The 19,337-nt window shown below is 46.0% G+C and overlaps 1 protein-coding gene, 1 long non-coding RNA gene and 1 other non-coding gene across 6 annotated transcripts; 2 read left to right on the plus strand and 1 right to left on the minus strand.

Annotated features, from left to right (window-relative positions):
* Positions 1-973: 973 nt before the first annotated feature.
* gpr171 (G protein-coupled receptor 171) lies at positions 974-7,887 on the plus strand. Of its 4 annotated transcripts, XM_037087811.1 has the most exons (6): positions 974-1,128; positions 1,252-1,311; positions 4,701-4,882; positions 4,976-5,188; positions 5,412-5,540; positions 5,641-7,887. In XM_037087811.1, exons 2-6 carry the CDS (start codon positions 1,290-1,292, stop codon positions 6,178-6,180), a joined length of 1,086 nt encoding a protein of 361 aa, XP_036943706.1. In that variant the 5' UTR covers positions 974-1,128; positions 1,252-1,289; the 3' UTR covers positions 6,181-7,887. The 4 variants fall into 4 exon arrangements, with proteins under 4 accessions (XP_036943706.1, XP_036943714.1, XP_036943696.1 ...); XM_037087819.1 differs by lacking the exon at positions 1,252-1,311 and having other exon boundaries at positions 978-1,128; XM_037087801.1 differs by lacking the exons at positions 974-1,128; positions 1,252-1,311 and adding an exon at positions 2,968-4,610.
* Positions 7,888-11,440: 3,553 nt separating this feature from the next.
* LOC119033633 lies at positions 11,441-19,214 on the minus strand. The gene is made up of 5 exons (XR_005079328.1): positions 17,961-19,214; positions 14,126-14,214; positions 13,001-13,058; positions 12,118-12,890; positions 11,441-12,021 (listed from the first exon to the last, which is right to left on the minus strand). It is a non-coding gene; the product is annotated as an uncharacterized LOC119033633 (long non-coding RNA).
* Positions 13,510-13,601, plus strand: trnar-ucu. The gene is given in 2 exon segments: positions 13,510-13,546; positions 13,566-13,601. It is a non-coding gene; the product is annotated as a tRNA-Arg (tRNA).
* Positions 19,215-19,337: the final 123 nt, after the last annotated feature.

Raw genomic sequence — 19,337 nt, forward strand, 5'->3', positions numbered from 1 at the left:
GCCAGCCTCTGGATGACTGACACATCATGTAGCCACTGAGATTCTAGATGTGGTCATATATAGTTTATTTGTTGAATCATGAAGGTTTTTTATGTGTTTTGCTCAGGCTGTTTGTCCTCCTCAGCTCTTGTTTCAGGATGTTTTATATGTACGAAGTTACTGAGAATAAGAAAATATAGAACTAGAATGAGTTTAATGCTCCGGTCACGCTCTTCTCTTCCTCACAAACATCCAGTGTTTCAGTCCAAAACACAGTTTTCAGCATCGATGGGGACAAAATGGTAATCACAGATGTGTTTATATACTTTTATATGTCAAACACATTTAAATTAGTCCAGAATGTCATTATCCCTTCAAACAGGAGATCCCAAGATGGCTGCTATTTGATTGACAGCTCATTTGGAACATGGAATCGTTTTCGTGTCTTTCTGCTCTCTGGTCTGTTTTTCCACCTTACCTCTTTTGTTTAGCAGGTTCATGAGCATTTTCTTTATGAAAACACGTGTAAAGTGTTTATCTGCAGTAACATGGTTATTAAATGTGAACTGGGCCCATGTCAGACTCTGATGTGGACTCAGTGGCTGATTCTTAAGAAACTAACAGCTCTTCACATTCTATCTAATATCCAACTCTGGATTTGATTCGATATCTTTGGTTTGACTCCAGTGAGACTCATGGGGACTTTTTTTTTGAGTGTTTGAACGGTTTCCTGCATCATATTGATCTTTAAGAGTTCATCTCTCAGTCAGACATCATCACACTGACTCACTCGCTTCTCTTCATCCTCCGTCTTAAGTTTAACAAATGATGTTTGGCAGACGCTGTTCAGTCATCAGGTACTTTCAGCCAAATCTGGAAACCCTTTAACAGCTTCCTGTGTGTGTGTGTGTGTGTGTGTGTGTGTGTGCAGGGGGCGTGGCCTGTGGTCACACTGACGACAGCAACATGCTGCTAACAGGCAGGAAAACACCTTCCACTTGTCAGAGCACACTGTCAGCAGCAGCACACCGAGTCAAACGAGGAGACCTGAGGAGAACCTGGAGGCCCGGCCCGTCCTCGGGGATCCAACACGTGGTTCCAGGACCTGGAAGAGGACTGAGTAAGTCCCCTGAGAGGCCCACACAGGAGGTAAGTTTAATCTTTCCAGACTGAGGTTGATAATCAGATAAAATGAATTGCAATGATGATGTCGGCTCCTCCTTCACTCAGTCTGAGGATGGTGAAGTCAACACACATTTCTCTTGTTGCCAGATGTTTCCAGATGTTTCCAGCAGAGTTTAACAGTCCAGATGTTTTGCACTGCGGCTGCAGGTCAGTCGTGTTCACCTCATCACTGAAACTGATGAGAAAAGTTCACTGACCACAAAAATCTGATCGAAAGTAAATTAAAAATAACCTCTGAAAACAACCGACTCAGACAGAAGACAACACGCAAGAACAAGGAGTTTATTGTACTCAGTAGAGCGTATACCTCCGCCACGTCTCAACGGTCCTCTTTCATTCAGTCACACCTCGTCCTGTATCAGATGTGTCATCAGGTCACAGCTGACACATGATGTGAAACATATTCAAATCTGCTGGATGAGGATGTTCATCTGTTCGCTAAAGATCTGTGAGTTATTCTCTGAGAAACGTGTGGACAAACTCTTTTTTAGAGCCTTTTTTATCTGGATCAGCACCAGAAAGTTAACGAGCTCTGTTCTGGGCTGAGACAGGTTCTGTGTTGGAGTTCAGAGGAAATCTGACAGACAGACAGAGAGAGAGAGAGAGAGAGGTGGAGGCAAACAAGATGAAGACAACAGAGTCAAACAGGGTGAAGCTGCAGGTGGAGGACGGACTTTGAACCCTCCAGAACCAGATTCAGCACCATCATGAGGTCTTCAGCTGAAGCTCCACACACACACAAACCCTGAAGGCTGCAGCAAACGGATCTCATCCATCAGAACACAACGACTCTGAATCTCAACCGGCCTCCGTTCTGTCCCCCTCCCAGTTTCAGGGTGCTTCCACACCACAAGGTGTTTGACTGGTCTGGATGAAAGCCTTCAATCAGAACTGAACAATCGGACCGGGAGCACCTGAAGAAGAGGCGAGCCTGTCTCTACCTGGTGAGGGTGTCACATGTGCAGGTATGGCAACACAGTTTGGACAAAAAACACACATCTGCAGGAAAAAAGATTTGTTACGTTAGTTTAAGATTCTGATCTCACTTCTTGATAACAGTTATTCAGGACACAGGTCATCGCTACGCTACGTTACGTTACATGTCATGGCATGAAATACTTTTCGATGTTCATGTTATTGAGGTCTTTTTTATATTTTTCTTTACTGGACAGAATGTTCTGGATTATTCGAGAGGTCTTAAACTGGTTCTTGTTGTCAGAATCACAAACTGACTTCTGCAGTTCTGTATGTGGTTTCTGTCCAAGATGGCGGATGTCACAGAGATGGACCGCCTGAGGCCTGCTGACAGCGAGGAGCGAGGTCAGCTGGAGAACAGGTTCAAAACTCGCCGATGCAAGTTTCACCTTAAAACTCATCACGAGTCACTGCGGCCCTGAGCGCTCCTGTGGACCAGGTGAACAAACACCTGCCGTGTGCTGCTCCGACCAGCAGTCAGCTGATCCCGCCTCTGAGTCTGACGTCAACAGTTTGCCTTCCTGAGAACCAGTGAAAAGATTTCAGAAGAATCTTTGTCAGTTCCTTTATTTTATCTTCATCTTCCTCTTTGAGCTTCTGTCGACCAAAGTTCCCTCAGTCAGCGCCACTCAGATAATGACACAGGAATAATAATCCAGCATTGTTCCTCGTGACCCGGTCCGGTCTCTCCAGGATGTAATGTGACCACAGATACGTCCGAGGGTCCACATTCATACAGAGCGTACTGAAAATAATCACAATATCTGATGATCTGCTGAGGACGTGGAGTGCATGCAGCACTTTGTCACTCTGTTTTAACAGGTGCAATATTATTAAGTTATTAATTGTTTTAATTAGTGTACTTAAGGAGGCTCAGGTACAGACGCCGTGTCCTCAGTCACGGTCGGAGGAAACCGTGTCACCACAGAGCTAAACCAACCTGTAGCTCATAGCACGCTATGCTAACGACCTGCAGACACTCTCACCACTTCCTCACTTCATACTTTAGTTCCTCACAAACTGAATTCTGCACAACTGTCAACCAAAAGTCATTTATTTCAACGTGAACCATCCCTGATGATGATGATGATGATGATGTCATCAGGATGTCTCATCCCACTTCCTACTTCACTACATTAATCTGACACCTTTACTTTATAACTTAAGACCTTAAATCACAAAACATCTAAACAGTTTATAGAATATGATGTTGAACCACTAAAGATTTGATTCCACGTCTGCAGGAGTGAAGCTGCTGTCGTAATATCAGACTGTAACTTGTAACAGATTACTTTCCGTGTGGTATCAGTACTTTTACTTCAGCTCTCAGGTTGTGTTCACAGTCAAACCATCCTCACGTTATGTGACTCACGTTGAACAGAAGCAGTGTGTTGGAGGCAAATGAGGGAAAGTTTCCTGACTGATGACTTCCTGCTGTGTCTCTGTGACCACAGCTTGTATTACATCCTGACTGCGGCTTCTCTCAGGAACACCTGCGAACGTCTGACGCCTCCAGCTCGACGGCGAGCTGCAGGAAACATTCAGTGTTCGGATGAGTTAGCTGCTACTGTTATCTGCCGTTATCATGTGGAACAACGTTAGAGGATGTTTATGATTTATGATTGTTTCTGCTGCTGTTCGTCTCATCAGAACAGAATAGAAGACATGTAGAGGGATGAACACAGTCAGGTCAGGTTCTGCTCTGGTTCTGGTCCAGCTCACGCTCACCTTCTCTGCTGATGAACATTTATCTGACGTGTCACAGGAAGAAATGTTCACAGCGTTTCCTGGAGGTACCGACAGGTGACCAAATGAAACGCACCGGTAAATTAAATGCAGTGAAGCAGAATTAAATAAATAATAATCATGTTCACCAGTGGTGGAAAGAACTGAGTGCTACTTAAATACAGTCATCTTTATACTTAGTTCGTGAGCTGTAGGTAAGCTGTGACTCCATCTCCCATGATGCTTTGTTACTGAATGTCTTTATTGTGGCAGCAGAATGAGCCCAGATTATTTTCTGTTTTCTTCTTGTATCCACAGTTTGAAGTGGGACCATTTTAACCTCTTGACTCCTGGTGTGTTACGTCTTTTCAGAAGTACAAATACTTTGTTACTGTACATTTGTACACAAAAATAACACCCCTCCAATCTGTTGACGCCTCTGATAATCAGAAAAGGGTTTAAAAGTGTTTCACTATGATGTTGAATTTTGTTGCTTGGAGCTCAAAAACACCCGTAGAAAACTTTATTGAACGTTCAGCAGTGAAACACTGAAGTTGCGGTTTGACTGCAGCCTGGAAACACGTTGATTGAAATGTTGCAGGACTCTGATTGGTGCTCAAACATGTGTGACAACAATGATTTTCAGGTTTCTGAAGGCGTTGACAGGGAAAGTTTCCTCTCCACAGGCTGCTGCTCTTCCTGTTTCCAGCCAGACGACCAGACCGCAATCACAGCAGCTGATAAGAGTCAGGCTTCCTCCAAACACGCGGTAGTGAGCACGACTTCACACCTTCAGCTCGTTTTATGTTTCCTGATCTGTTTTCTTTCATCACCAGGTGAAGCAGCGACGCTCCTGATGACGTCTCCTTCCTCCAACTTCAGCTCTGTTGGAGCTGAGCAGTGCATCGTCAACAACCAGATGGAACCGTTCACCGTCCTCTACATCCTCATCTTCATCATCGGGCTGCCTGGAAGCCTGCTGTCTGTGTGGACCTTCATCCGCAGCCCCAGAGTGAAGGTAGGACCGCTGCCGACTGAGGCTGGACATTACAGACGTGGTAGATCCACTCAGGTATCTTCAGACCTGACAGATAACTGTGTGTGTCGTCAGCTCCATCAGAGCAGCAGTGTGTACCTGCTCAACCTGCTGGCGGCCGACCTGCTGCTGCTGCTCGCTCTGCCCTTCAAGATCCTGAAGGACATCGGCGCGGCGCCCTGGAGCCTCATGGTGTTCCACTGCCAGGCCAGCGCCGTCACCATCTACATCAGCCTCTACGCATCCATCGCCTTCCTCGCCTTCATCATCACAGACCGCTACCTGCAGGTACGTCTACACCTTCATCATACACACAGGATCAGCTGTCTGAAGGAGGCATACCTGAGAACCTGGGTCGACTCACTGATTGCTGATGGTGCTGATGGTGGCCGATGATGCTGATAGTTCTGATGGTTCTGGTGGTGCTGGTGGTGCTGATGGTGTCTGATGGTGCTGATTTCTGATGGTTCTGGTGGTTCTGGTGGTGCTGATGGTGTCTCTCCTCCTGCAGGACTGCCACATTCTGCGCTCTCTGCAGCTGCAGGATGTCGGCTTCGCCCGGCTGCTGTCGGTGGTCATCTGGCTGCTGCTGCTGCTCATCATGGTGCCCAACATGGTTCTACCCATACAGGAAGTACAGGTACTACCTCCACACCTGGTACTGGTACTGGTACCACTGCTGCTCTGACTGCCCCTCGTCATGTTCTCCGTGTATAACCGATGTTTGAATCTGTCTTCAGGAGCGGCAGCACCTCAGCTGTTCGTCTCTGAAGAAGGGCATCAGCCTCCACTGGCACGCCCTCACCGTGTTCCTCAACACCGCTCTGTTCCTCAACGCCTCCGCCGCCGTGCTCATCTCCAGCGGCCTCGCTCTCAAGAGACTCCTGAGGAGTCGCAACAACCCCAAACTGCAGATGGACGCCAGGCGGGCGGTGAGGAGCGTGACGGCTGTGGCGTTGGCCTACATCCTGAGCTTTGTGCCGTACCATGTGGTCCGGACGCCGTACACGTTGGCTCAGACTAAAGTCATCACAGACTGCGAGACGAAGAGGCAGCTGTTTCTGGGGAAGGAGTCGACGCTGCTGCTGAGCGTGCTGCACCTCTGCTTCGACCCACTGCTCTTCTTCTACCTGTACTCACCTTTCAGATGGACGCTCCGCAGCATGATGCCCTGCAGCAGAGAGCCGGCGGGCGGCGTGTCAGATGAGCCGGCTGCACAGGAAAAGATGCAACCGACGACGTGTGAGAATGAAGTCGGACCACAGATGTCCTGTCTGTGAAGAACAGATCAGGAAGAAATGTTACATCACTGCTGAGGTCTGACATGTAGCCTAGCTTAGCACAAAGACTGGAAACATATGGAAACTGCTAGCCTGAAAGATGCCTTTCAGCAGCTCCGGATGTGAACAATAAACAGTTTTAATCCACATTTTAAAATGACTGAACTGAACAAATAAACGCACCTATTCAATGTCAAGATTCCTGAGAAGAAATCTGAAATAATCAAATATAACTTTCACCATTAATTCACTGTTTATTCATCATGTTAATTATATAACAGCATGTTTCATGATCTGGAGAGGATGGATCATGTTTTATATGTAGATAGATAAAGATGAACAGTCTTCCACTCACAAAATATAAGTAGTACAAGAATATAATGACTAACAAGAATAATATGAGCAGTAAATACAGTGTGCAGTATGTTAATATGCAGTAACAGTACAGATATACAGTATAAATATACGCTGACAAAATATTATGATCAGTTCAGAAACACATATAATGTTGTTAAAAAAAAAACAAAAAACAGTAAAAAGAGTTCAGTGTTGTTGTGTGTTTGAACCAGCAGGTGGCAGCAGAGATTTGGACTGGAAGTTACAGAGTGCTGCTGTGAGTTCTGTTCTGGAGAACGACCCGGTAATAAAGAAGGCAGACTAACAGTTCCCTTCACTAAAGGCCAATCAGATATAGCTGACATCGTCAGATGAAGATGATCAATGAGACAGTTTCATTAAAACTGTTGGACTGTTCCTTTAATCTAATCTTTCCATCCAGCTGTGGACGCCGCCTGACCTTCATGAAAGCATGCAAAACATCCCATAATAACCTCTGCGATATAATGAAGTCTCACTGCGGTCGAATAAAACTAACTCCGGGTTTATCTGCGAGATCTTTTCTGCGTTTCTGGTCCGAGTCCTGCTGCAGGAACACAAACGGATCAGAGAATGTTCTGTAGAACCGCTTTATTAGATTAAACTGAACACAACAACAGCATACAAACACAGAACACACACACAGAAACACACAGGAACCAGGAAACACAACAATACACTGTAGATGATCGTCAGCGTGTCAGAATGAACAGCAGCTAACATCAGCTAACGGTCAGAAACTGAGCTGAGACCAGCTCGTTAGCTTTGTCACGCTAAAAGATGACTTCTTTCTTTGTGTGCTGGTTTAAAGAGGAGACTCTCGGTCCGTCTCACGCTGCTCCCGGCCAGAATATTCAAAAAATGTTCTGTGGGGAGTCGGAGACGGATGAGGAGAACAGCTGGACGGAGCTTCGGTCACAATTAGCCAAAAACTGAGCTGAACTCATGGAGATGCTGATCGTTAGCAGTCACACAAACATCAGAACCATCAGTCACATTCAGACATTTTCACTGGAACTTCATTCGTAAGATAATTTAGGACCGTCGGCTCTCAGGACCGTCAGTGTTCAGCAGCAGCTGCCACTTTAGGGAAGGTCAGCGCCTGAAACACAGCTCAGAGTCTCAGCTGGTCTCAGTGTTGAAGAGGAGAATCTTTAAATATCAGGCAGGAGATTCTTCGTCCATACGTCAACGTTAGCAACATGACTCATGTCCTCACAGTCTGTGTTCACAGGAAACAGACTCTGGTGACAGTAGAAGTTCTGATCCAGCTTGTTTCCTCCAGCACAGTAACAGAGTTCAGGCTCTGACATGGACTCAGAGTATCAGAGTAAAAAGTCTCCCTCTGAAGGACATTTGTGCTCAAAGCTAACTGAAGCTCACGTCATATTAATAGAATTCAAAGACTATTAAAGTTAAAGGTAGAATCAGTAGGATTTGTCCCAGCTGCTCCTGAACGCACCACAGCGACAGTTGATTGTTGAGTCTCATTCCCAGGACGTCAAATAGACACATGTTGGGTTGGTAAAGCGTCCCGAGCAGCAACAAAGAGAGAAAATCAGAAACTCTCTGCAGATACGAGACACTAACACGCCTTTTCTCCACATTCCAGCCTCCCTCTCTGTCTGTTTACGGATTCTTACGTCTTTGTCTCGTCTCGCTGCGTCTGATTGGTCCACATCAGTCTGCTGATGTTGGGAAATAACAAGAATCCAGAATTCACCTCAGATGCATCAAACTAAAGTAACGAGGCTGTTGTGAAGCTGTGAGGAGGAGAAAGTTCAGGTGTAGAGAGGAGAAGCCACACAGAGACTCAGAGGACACATACAGGAGACATGTACTGAAGGACAGTAATGAAGTATTTGTACTCTAAATTGTCTGATAAATACTTTAATGTAAATGAGATTATTGTGATTTTCAGCCTCATCCTGAACAATGATGACACAAGTGTGGCAGGAAACATACTGACGGATGAGGAGGGTGTTTGTTCATGTGGAGCTAGGCTAGCAGTTTCCCCCTGTTTCCAGTCTTTATGCTAAGCTAGGCTAACACATCTCTGACTCTCGAGTCGTCCTCATCAGATGTTGTCCTGGCGACTTGTTGCTGTCGTAGTTTCAGCACAGCTGGCAGAACGAGACCGGTTCCAGTCTCTCCGGACTCATTCAATAGGAAACATCTGGACCGTGTGTGTGTGTGTGTGTGTGTGTGTGTGTGTGTGTGTGTGTGTGTGTGTGTGTGTGTGTGTGTGTTTGAGTGTGTCCTTGGTGTTGCAATGAAACACACAGCTCTAAAATTAGACCCTGAAGACTCAGATATTAGCTCACCGCTCAGATATGGAGTCAGTGAGTCAGCTGGGGGGTTCTGAAGGACGGATACAGACGACCCGCTGACATCATCTGAGACAATGGGAGGAACCAGGAGACATCAGAAGGAACCAAGAGATGTCAGGAGGAACCAGGAGGAACCAGGAGACATCAGGAGGAACCAGGAGACATCAAGAGACATCAGGAGGAACCAGGAGACATCAGGAAGAACCAGGAGACATCAGGAGACATCAGGAGGAACCAGGAGACATCAGGAGGAACCAAGAGATGTCAGGAGGAACCAGGAGACATGAGGAGACATCAGGAGGAACCAGGAGACATCAGGAGGAACCAGGAGGAACCAGGAGACATCAGGAGGAACCAGGAGACATCAAGAGACATCAGGAGGAACCAGGAGACATCAGGAAGAACCAGGAGACATCAGGAGGAACCAGGAGACATCAGGAGGAACCAGGAGGAACCAGGAGACATCAGGAGACATCAGGAGGAACCAGGAGACATCAAGAGGAACCAGGAGACATCAGGAGACATCAGGAGGAACCAGGAGACATCAGGAGGTACCAGGAGACATCAGGAGGAACCAGGAGGAACCAGGAGACATGAGGAGACATGAGGAGACATCAGGAGGAACCAGGAGACATGAGGAGGAACCAGGAGGAACCAGGAGACATCAGGAGACATCAGGAGACATCAGGAGACATCAGGAGATGTCATTGTTTGTTTCTACGTTTGCTGGATTAAATGAGTCAAAGCGTCATCAGTGAGCTGTAAGACTGAGCGAAGCTAGGCTAACACCATCCTGACTCCTCCTCCTCCTCCTCCTCCTCCTCCTCCTCTCTGTCCCTAAATATTTGTCATGCTCTCCGTCTCCCTCCTTCTCTTTTCTTTCTGGTTCTGTCCTTTTTAAGATCGACCCGTCACCAAACTGCCACCAGACGACCCATTTATAGAGTGAGAGAGAGGACGAGCGAGAGAGACGGAGGTCGTTTGGTGTCGTGGGAACCGCTCTGAAACACACACACACACACACACACACACACACACACACACACACACACACACACACACACACGGAGCTCAACAACTGCTTTCAATTTCTGGAGGTCAGTCACCACACACACATCCTCTCCCTCTCTGTGTGTGCTGGTGTTGAGTTTCATGACAACACTAAACATATTTCAATAATAATAACATTTATAATGTTGCTGGAGATTAGAAACATTATTTCGGGCTCCTGGTTGAAACATTATCTTGTGATCTTCATCGGCTTCATTCACATAATATTCTGTTTTTTTGCCCCAATTCTCAAAACAGAATGAGTTTCCACGGATGTTTACATCATGACGCTCGTCCTACATTCCTACTGACTTTACCTCGCTGTCTTCTTCTGACTGCTCATGTTTCTGACTGTGTCGGTGTTGAAGATGGTCGGGATGTAGTCGATGTTCTGCCGTCTGACTGGATCTGCTCGGTGCTGCCTGCACAGACCCGCTTCTTCTGTTTGCAGAACAGCCACGATCAGCTGCAGCAGCTCCGACGGCCCGATGGAAGCTGAGTTCCATATAATGTAAAAGAATTATTAATGAGGAATAACTGAAAATTATTCTGGATTATATCAGACAGATCCAAAGACTCAGACTTGAAAATCCATATTTTCTTTAATTAAAACAAAACAAAACTGTGTGATCAGTGTGATCAGTGTGCTGACTGGTTGAAGCAGCAGTGTAGATGATCTGACTGGCTGCAGGTGAGCAGCTTGGAGCAGGTGTGTCAGAGGAACACAGATATTCAGGTGAGAGCTCCAGACAGTTGGTATGATATGAACAGCAGCTCGCCGACTGGACAGAAATAAACCCGACAGAGCTAAAGATAGAGAGAATGGAAAGATGGAGGACGAGCGATGGAGAGATAAGAGGAGGTCTGCAGTGAACCAGCTTCTATAACGAGCCTGAGAAATAATAAACTGCTGAGATGGAAAATACTTCAGTCTGTGTGTGTGTGTGTGTGTGTGTGTGTGTGTGTGTGTACCAGTGGTCTGACCTCAGCCCGTCTGACTGAACCACAGAGAAAACAACAGTCAGATATCTGATGCTCAGTCCGAGCCGACCAATGAGAAATAGGAAGCGGGTTGAGCTGCAGAGTGAGTCAAGTGGGCGGAGTCACACACCTGGAAGTGAGCTCGGCTCTGATCAATACAGCGCTGATCACTACAGCTCTGATCAATAACCAGTCAAGTGTGACTGATGTGTAAAAAGGTAGAGACAAACTTTGTAGTTGACCTCTGAACTTGTTGGATTTTCTTTGTTCTCTCTCCTGAGAGTCCAACTGTTTTTATGTAATTAATACCAGATTATCATAACAAACTTTAACGTACATGTCAAAGTATCGCAAAAAGAAAAATATGATGGAAACAAAGAAAAATCCAGAAAATGTAGCAAACAAGATTTTATGAGTTTTACTAGACAGAAAAACACTGATCAGCTGTTTTCACTCTGAGAGAAGGACAAAGAGAAGAAGAAGAAGAAGAGGAAGAAGAAGAAGAAGAAGAAGAAGAAGAAGAAGAAGAAGAAGAAGAAGAAGAAGAAGAAGAAGAAGAAGAAGAGGCTCTACTCTGGACAGATAGCTTCACTTGTTGCTAAAGTCCTCGCTAACTGCTGCTAAATGTAGCAGCTACCTGCTGACTCAAAACACCTCAGTGCTGAACTCTAAATACATAGTGTGAGTTATGACACACAGCACGCTGTTGTGTTAGCTTTGTGATCATCAACATTACGCACACACACACACACACACACACGCACACACACACACGTCACCTGCCGCTCTGTAATCTGTCGCAAGTGATTAGAAGCTGCGGGACGAAACATTTAAACTTGTCTGATCCTCTCAGCCAATCAGCTCACGGTTCACCGGGCTGTCAGAGGCGACGACCGGCCCTGTCATTACTGTCTCAGTGGTCGCCATGGTAACCAGGTAACTGTCTGTTTTATGAGGTGTGAACTGGAGACACACACACACAGATGAAGACCTCCCAGGTGGTGCAGTGTGATGTCAGTGCTGACGGTTCCTCGTCTCCTCGAGACACATTTAACGGATCAGGACGAGTCCACAGACTCACTCTGATGAAAGAGTGAATTAAACACTAAATACAAACACACAGAAACATGAAATGCTGATTAATGTCCTGATGGTTCCATGTTCTTGTTTCATTGTTTGTATTTTGACTCAATTTACTCACACGATCATTTTTCATACTGTAGAAAACAGCTGGAGACGTCTGAACGAGCGCTGGAGGTTTGAGTCGCTCAGATTCTCACAGCGTCTCCATCGAGCTGAATCACCGTGGTTACAGATGACAAGCGCCGCTGCAGGGGTCAGACTGTGTGTGTGTGTGTGTGTGTGTGTGTGTGTGTGTGATGGCTGCACAATGCGTGGGCGTATTAACGTGTGTTAATGTGTGTGTGTGTTGCCTTGAGGCTGAAACAGTAGATGTGAATAAAGACATGATGAACACACACACACACACACACACACACGAGATGATCATAAAATCAGTGTGTGACTGTCTTTGACTTTTTCTCACACACACACATGCACACACACACACACACACACACACACACACACACACACAAGGGGCTGACTCAACAGAAACGACTTAATCCATGGAGTCAGTTTTCCTCATCACACACACACAGTTAACATGTGTGTGTTATGAGACGGCTGCCAGGAAGCTGACATGTCTGTAAGGAATGTGAGCTCACACACACACACACACACACACACACACACACACACACACACTGTTATTGATCTGTTATGGGTTGATTACAGGATCATCTCAGGTGAGCTCCTCAGGATGGTTTTGTCTCGTCTGCTCAGACAGTAAATCACTTCCTGTTTCAGGAGCTGACATGATGTCATCTGCATCACTGATGAGTCACAGCTCAGACGGTCGATGGCTCTGACTGTGGAACACGTGATGACGCGTGGACACGTACGTGAGATGTTCTGAGAGGAAACATCAGTGTTAGAGGTGAGAGAGAGATTACAGCAGACGAGCTGTTTCACTCGTTAGTTTACACTTTAGAACACGAGAGATGATTAAAGTCTGAACTCACCGTCTGAAAAATCAAGAATTTGCAGCTGAAACTCTTGTAAACGTATTCAAGTTTTCATCTGTTTTTCAGACAAAACCAGAAAATTAGACATCAGCTTTTTGTTTGCTGACAGTCTATAATCCAATCAAGCATCAACAAACATCCAGTGTATTGATCGATTGACTCCTCAGAGTCAGAATGGTTCTTCAATAAACAGACCAGAACATATCGTGGAGCAGTGAAGTCAATCACTCGCTGAACAGACGCTCCTCTCTGATTGGGATCACAGAGAGGTTGACTCCATAAATCTGCCTCTGCTCTCATGTTCAGAACCTGCCTTAAAAAACATCATGTTTTAAGTTCTCCTCAGTACCACAGTGACCCAGTGACAGCTGTCTGAACATCCACAGGCTCACTGCTAACAGGAAGAGCTAACAGCTGATTCTGCTCAGTTTTAATGGAATTCTGGGTTTTGTTTTGTGCCCTTGAGCAAGGCAAGAAAAAGCTGGAGACACCGGTAGGAACTATGAGGCTCTGTGGCGCAATGGATAGCGCATTGGACTTCTAGTTAAACACAGGAGAAGTGATTCAAAGGTTGTGGGTTCGAGTCCCACCAGAGTCGACCTTTAGGTTTCTTAATTAGCGGATCTGCCTGTTCACTGCATTAATGTTTCCCTCAACAGTCTTTAAACCAGCAACCACAGGGAGACTTGTGACATGTTGCTTGTGTTACAGCAGACGAGCTGTATGGAGCCATTTTGTGTCTTTTCTGGTTGTTTCTCTGTTTTAAATCAAGTCTCAGCTGCTTCAGTAGTTCAGCAGAACGCTGCAACTCTGTTTAACTGTGAAGCTCCAGAACTGTTCTGTGGACGACGACACTTCACTGACTTCATGAAGAAACTTTACATTTTTGATGAACTGTTTCTGTCCTGAGCTTTTGAGGAGATTTTATAAAAAAAAAACTTCCATCCAGCCGTCATCTCCTCTGTGAGCAACCTGTGTTGTAAAGTTAGGATTCAAATACAAAACATTTATATTATTGTTGATTTAATTGGATTCATTTCAAGTTCAGACCTTTTCATAAAAGAGAAGTGGACAGAATGTGTCTGAATGCTCATGTTGTTCCTGAGATGAAGTCGCTCTTACTGTAACTCCAGAGTTGTTTTGACACTTGGAGGAAGCTGACGGCGTCACGTCTCTCAGCCGCAGGGTCGGGGTCACTTCCTGTCGTCTTCCTGGTCATCGACACATCAGAGCGGAGGTCGGAGGTCAGGGGTGGACGCCCTCCGTGCCGAGAACCAAGATGGAGGAAAGACGGGAGGACGAAGAGAGACAGAAAGATGAGTGACGAGACATCTGCTTTAACAAAGTGCTGGTTTAGTTCAGTTATGTAGTTTATAGTTCAGAATAACGAGTCCGACGTTCACGCCGCCACAAACCACACTGATCATCTCTCTCCTCCTATTTTCTCCTTCTCTCATCTGCATTTTTCTGTTATTCAACAACATGAATATAGAAGAAAGGAATCATGTGGAGGACAGAGAGGGAAGACGACCGGCACAGTGACGGTTTACATCCACTGTCAAGTGGGAATCAACAGAAAAATGTGTATCAGATCCTGAAAAGACAACAGCAACAACTCAGAAAGTCGGAGGAGATTTTGGTGAACGTGACGTCACATAACGCCGAAACATGGCGGACGAAAACGCTTCTTTTCGGCGTCCATGTTGCTCTCAACAAAATCAGAAGAATGAAACCAGAACTGTCTGAGGAGCACCTGAACACAGCATTACAATTAGAAACCCTTCTGCCCTCCTGTGCTGCTCTACAGGAGGTGGGCAGGTCGTCAAGGCAACCGGCTACACCTGAGAGGTGGGAGGAGCCAAACGGATACTCCTCAACATGAGAACACACAAAACATTCGCCCACAAACACACCTGACATCACAGGTGATGTCGCTCACAGCCAGCAGGAGGCGGAGCCACTTCATCGTCACCTCAACACTCACACTCAGGTGATTCTGCAGGATATTGAAGTCTCTCATCTCCTTTAAAGTCCGACTATTAAATCAGCTGCTGTGGTTTGAAGTTCAGAGACCTGCCAGACAAACTTTGCTGCGGGCGTCCATGTTGTGTCCCTGCACCGCCCGCCGACCCGCCGGACCGGACCGGACCGGACCGGACTCAGAAACATCAGCACCCGAACGCAGCGATGGATTCCAGCACGAAGCCTCGAGTGTCTCTGACCACACCCACATTTTCCTTGTGGTGTCGAGGCTCGATGGTCCCGTCGAGGTCCAGAGACCACACCGCAACCAACATGTAGGTCACACACACACACACACACACACACACACACACACACACACACACACACACTCATACCACAGCTGTAAGTGCTTCTTGGCAAAGATGCATCCAGAGATTAGAACAAACTGGATAAGCCAAACCCGAACATGCGCGCGCGCACACACACACACACACACACACACACACACACACACACACACACACACACACACACACACACACACACACACACACACACACACACACACACTCTCACACTGAGCCTGTAATCAGCAGCAGGGTTGGAAAGCTTCTCGTCTCTTCTGCTAATTAAAGGCCATAAAACGATCTGAGCAGAATTCAGATGTAATGAACAAAATGTGCCGAGTATCAGACCAGAACCTGGAGCCCACCAGAGGCTGCAGGCAGAAACATCTGGCTGCTAACGACCCAACATCTGCAGCGAGCAACAGGTGAGCTCTGACCTGCAGCAGGTGGTTCTGACAAATAAAATCACTCGCACACGTTTTCATCAAGGAGCTTCTCCAGATACAAAGACACGAAAACTGCTTCAATCTTGATAAAATATGATTCAGTTGTGGTCGTGACCTGACAGAAGACGATGATAAATGTAAAAAACAGATGGTTCTGACCCAGACAGACCCTGGATGATCTGCGATGATCACACGTGACCTGCGACTGTGTGGATGAGGGTGTAAATCTGACTCATCTTCACTGCTGAATTCAATCTGAGCATTATCATAATAAACTCTGTTTTTATAGCACCTTTACAAACAGAGTTCACAGAGTTCTGACAATCAGGAGAAAAGCAGGAAACTCAGAAGGAGACAATAATTACAGAGCGAACGCTGAACAGTCGAGACGAACATGAAGAAGTCTGAAGAAGAAGAAGAAGAAGAAGAAGACAGAATCATAAACGTCAACATGAGTTATTACAAGTAAAAAGAATAAAAGTGTTAAATAGTTAAAGAAATTGGTTAGTTAAAAGATTGGCAAGAATAAAGCAGGATTAACTGACGACTTCACAACAGAGGAATGAGGAACAGATTATGAGCAGGAAAATAAATAAGAGACAAAAAATAGATGATGACAAAATAAAAGGTGTAAAGGACTTCAAGAAGAAACAAATATATCAGAAGGTAAGAATTAAAAACAGATCAGTCACAAAAGATGAAAAGTCAGTTCAAAAAGATCGATTTCACATAAAAGTGAGTCTGTAAAAGTGTTTTAAACCAATGCTGACGTCACTCTGACATCTCAGCAGCTGAAACACTTCATGACAGACTGAGGTAGATATTCCATCAGATCCACGTTCAGTCCGTCTCTGATCCCTCGCTGGAGTCAGACAACACTGTGCACACAGCGTCCTGAGCTACATGCTACCAGCAGCTAGTTGCTACAGCCAAACAGTCTAATGAGCAGCAGTTAGCAGTTAGCTGCTCCCTGTCCTGGTGGAACTATTCAGGCCTTTTCTTACAAATGACACCTTTCGAACAAAATCTAAAATCCTTCTTCTTCCTCTGGCAGCAGCTGTGGACCGGAGGACCGCAGCGTCACGACTTCCAGTCCGATGAACTGGGAGGATCTGATGACGCTCACCTGTTTCCACTCAACAGACCGTCTGGACGAGGAAATAAAAACCACGCTCACAGTTCAGACGGCTCATCACGGATGAACTGAACCTGAACTTGTGTGTATTTCTGTGAAACACACAGTGAAACTTTAATGTTTAAAATCAGAGATGGCTGCTCTTCAGTTTTTACTGTACGCCTCTTTTAAAAGCCACCTGCAGCCGTTAACGCTTCGTCTTCTTCCTGCTTTAAAACACACGTTTTCCTTCAGCTGATGACCTCTGACCTCTCACACACACACACACACACACACACACACACACACACACACACACACACACACACACACACACACACACACACAGGTCTGGAGGTTTGGGAGCGTCATGCCGCCTCGCTGCCGTCAGTTTCTCAGATAGCCTGTAATGATACGGCAGGCAGAGCCAAGATGGCCGCCGCTGTGTCATTAGCAGTGGAAATGTGGTGGGTTATTAGAGATGGAATACCAGCCGGAGCTGCGGTGACTTCACCAGGCTGTGAGCTGATCCAGCACTCAGGAAGCAGCCGAGACGTGAAGCCAGAGACGACGGTTCAGTCTGAGCTCAGCGAGGAGAAAAGTCCTGACGAGGGAGAAGCTGCTGCTGAAGTTGCTAACAGCTGTTTGTTCTGATGTGGACGCTGCAGGCGAATGTTGTCCTGATGGCCCGATACCACGTCAACAAGTGTCTCATCCTCGTCTGTCTGTGTTTACAGCTGGCTGACATGGAAGAGGCCGGCTGCAGACAGATCCAAAACCAAGAGTACACAACTTAGATTAAGTTACGATGCATTCAGGCGCTCCTCGGACAGTCCAACGTCCTGAGCTTGGAAGCCGTTCTTCTGATTGAACACTTGAGCAAATATGCATCAACACTGTGTTTCACTCAACTCGTCTGCCAACTTTTGTTCACGTGAGTTTTCAGTCAGAAATCTTTCTTCCTGTTACTCCGACACCAAACGAAGTCGTGATCGTAACCTTGTTCCCGACTGTATTTACACCCCGACAGCATCTGAAGGCTTTTTCACAGTGTTTTACATCATCGTTCACAGTTACACTGAGACCTGTTATTGGGTTTGTTCAACTCCAGCCCGACTTGAAAACGGCCCGGTTGTGAAATCCTGACAGGACTCACAGGACAACCTGTCCAGCTCCGTCTGAAGGTGTTTTCCTCTCAGCAGCTGGATGATCATCAGGCCGAACACCTTCAGACAGCAAAGGACACATTATCAGTAAAACCCAAACACCGAGCAGAACCAGGAGCAGAACCACTTACCGCTCTCTGAGCTAGTGGTGCATCATGGGAACTGTAGTCTTCTGCTAACACCAGCCTGTGTTCCAGGACGTTTAGCTGTTTCTCTCAATATCCACGACGGCTCGATGCTGCACTCCTGCAATTATTGATCGTGCAAATATAATAATCCCACATCAATGCAGTTTGGGGTTCAGTATCTTGCCCAAGGACACTTAAACATGCAGATCAGGGGAATCAAACCAGCAACCTTCTAATGACAAGGAGCTGCCTCTGAGCCTCAGTACCTCTATTCAAAGCTACGAAACAACACGTGAATAAAACATCCTGCTTTGTCCTCAAACTCGTCCTGGTCGCAGAGAAGTTTTAACTTATTGTTCTGAGCTCCGACACACACACACACACACACACACACACACACACACACACACACAGTCAGAGTTCGGAGGGTAATTGTCGGGAGGAAAGTGAGTTGAGGAATGTCTGAGTTTGGAATAACTCTGTCAGGACCAGTGCCAGCTCACCACCACTGTTTACCCTCCGTGTGTGTGTGCGCGTCTATATTTCTTAGTGTTCACACTCGTTTACATCTGCTTCTGTTTGTGTGCGCATTCCTTCACTCTGTGTGTGTGTGTGTGTGTGTTTACCTCACGTTGTGTTTGTCCAGTTTAAAGCTCTGACTGGTCCAGACTGGTGGACCGGCTGCTCAGAGGGAACAGATGTGGCCAAGAATGTGTGTGTGTGTGTGTGTGTGTGCGTGTGTGTGTGTGTGTGTGAATACAGTTTGATCACTTTGAAATGATTTTAATATTGAGAAAATGAGTCATATTAAAACTTTGACTTTGTTCGTTGAATCTGACGTGTGGTGTTTCGCTCCTCTCTACACGCTCCAACAGTTACAAAATACTTTAAAAAGTCTCGACCGGAACAAATCGATCAGGGTTAGGGTCGATCAGTTATCAGTGCTGTGAAAAGGATCCAACTGTGACACTCGAGTGAAAATAAAGACATGGTGTTAAAGCACCAGTCTGGTAACAGTGAAGGTCAGTGATCTGTGTGAGACTCCAGTAACAAGCTGATATTAAATGTGCTGAAGCATCTAAAGCAGCGATGGGATGTAACTAAGTACATTTACTCAGGTACGTCACATAAGTACAATTCTGAGGTAAATATTCTACTTTTTTCTACA

Source organism: Acanthopagrus latus, chromosome 2, assembly GCF_904848185.1.
Source record: "Acanthopagrus latus isolate v.2019 chromosome 2, fAcaLat1.1, whole genome shotgun sequence".
Taxonomy (NCBI): Eukaryota; Metazoa; Chordata; class Actinopteri; order Spariformes; family Sparidae; genus Acanthopagrus; species Acanthopagrus latus.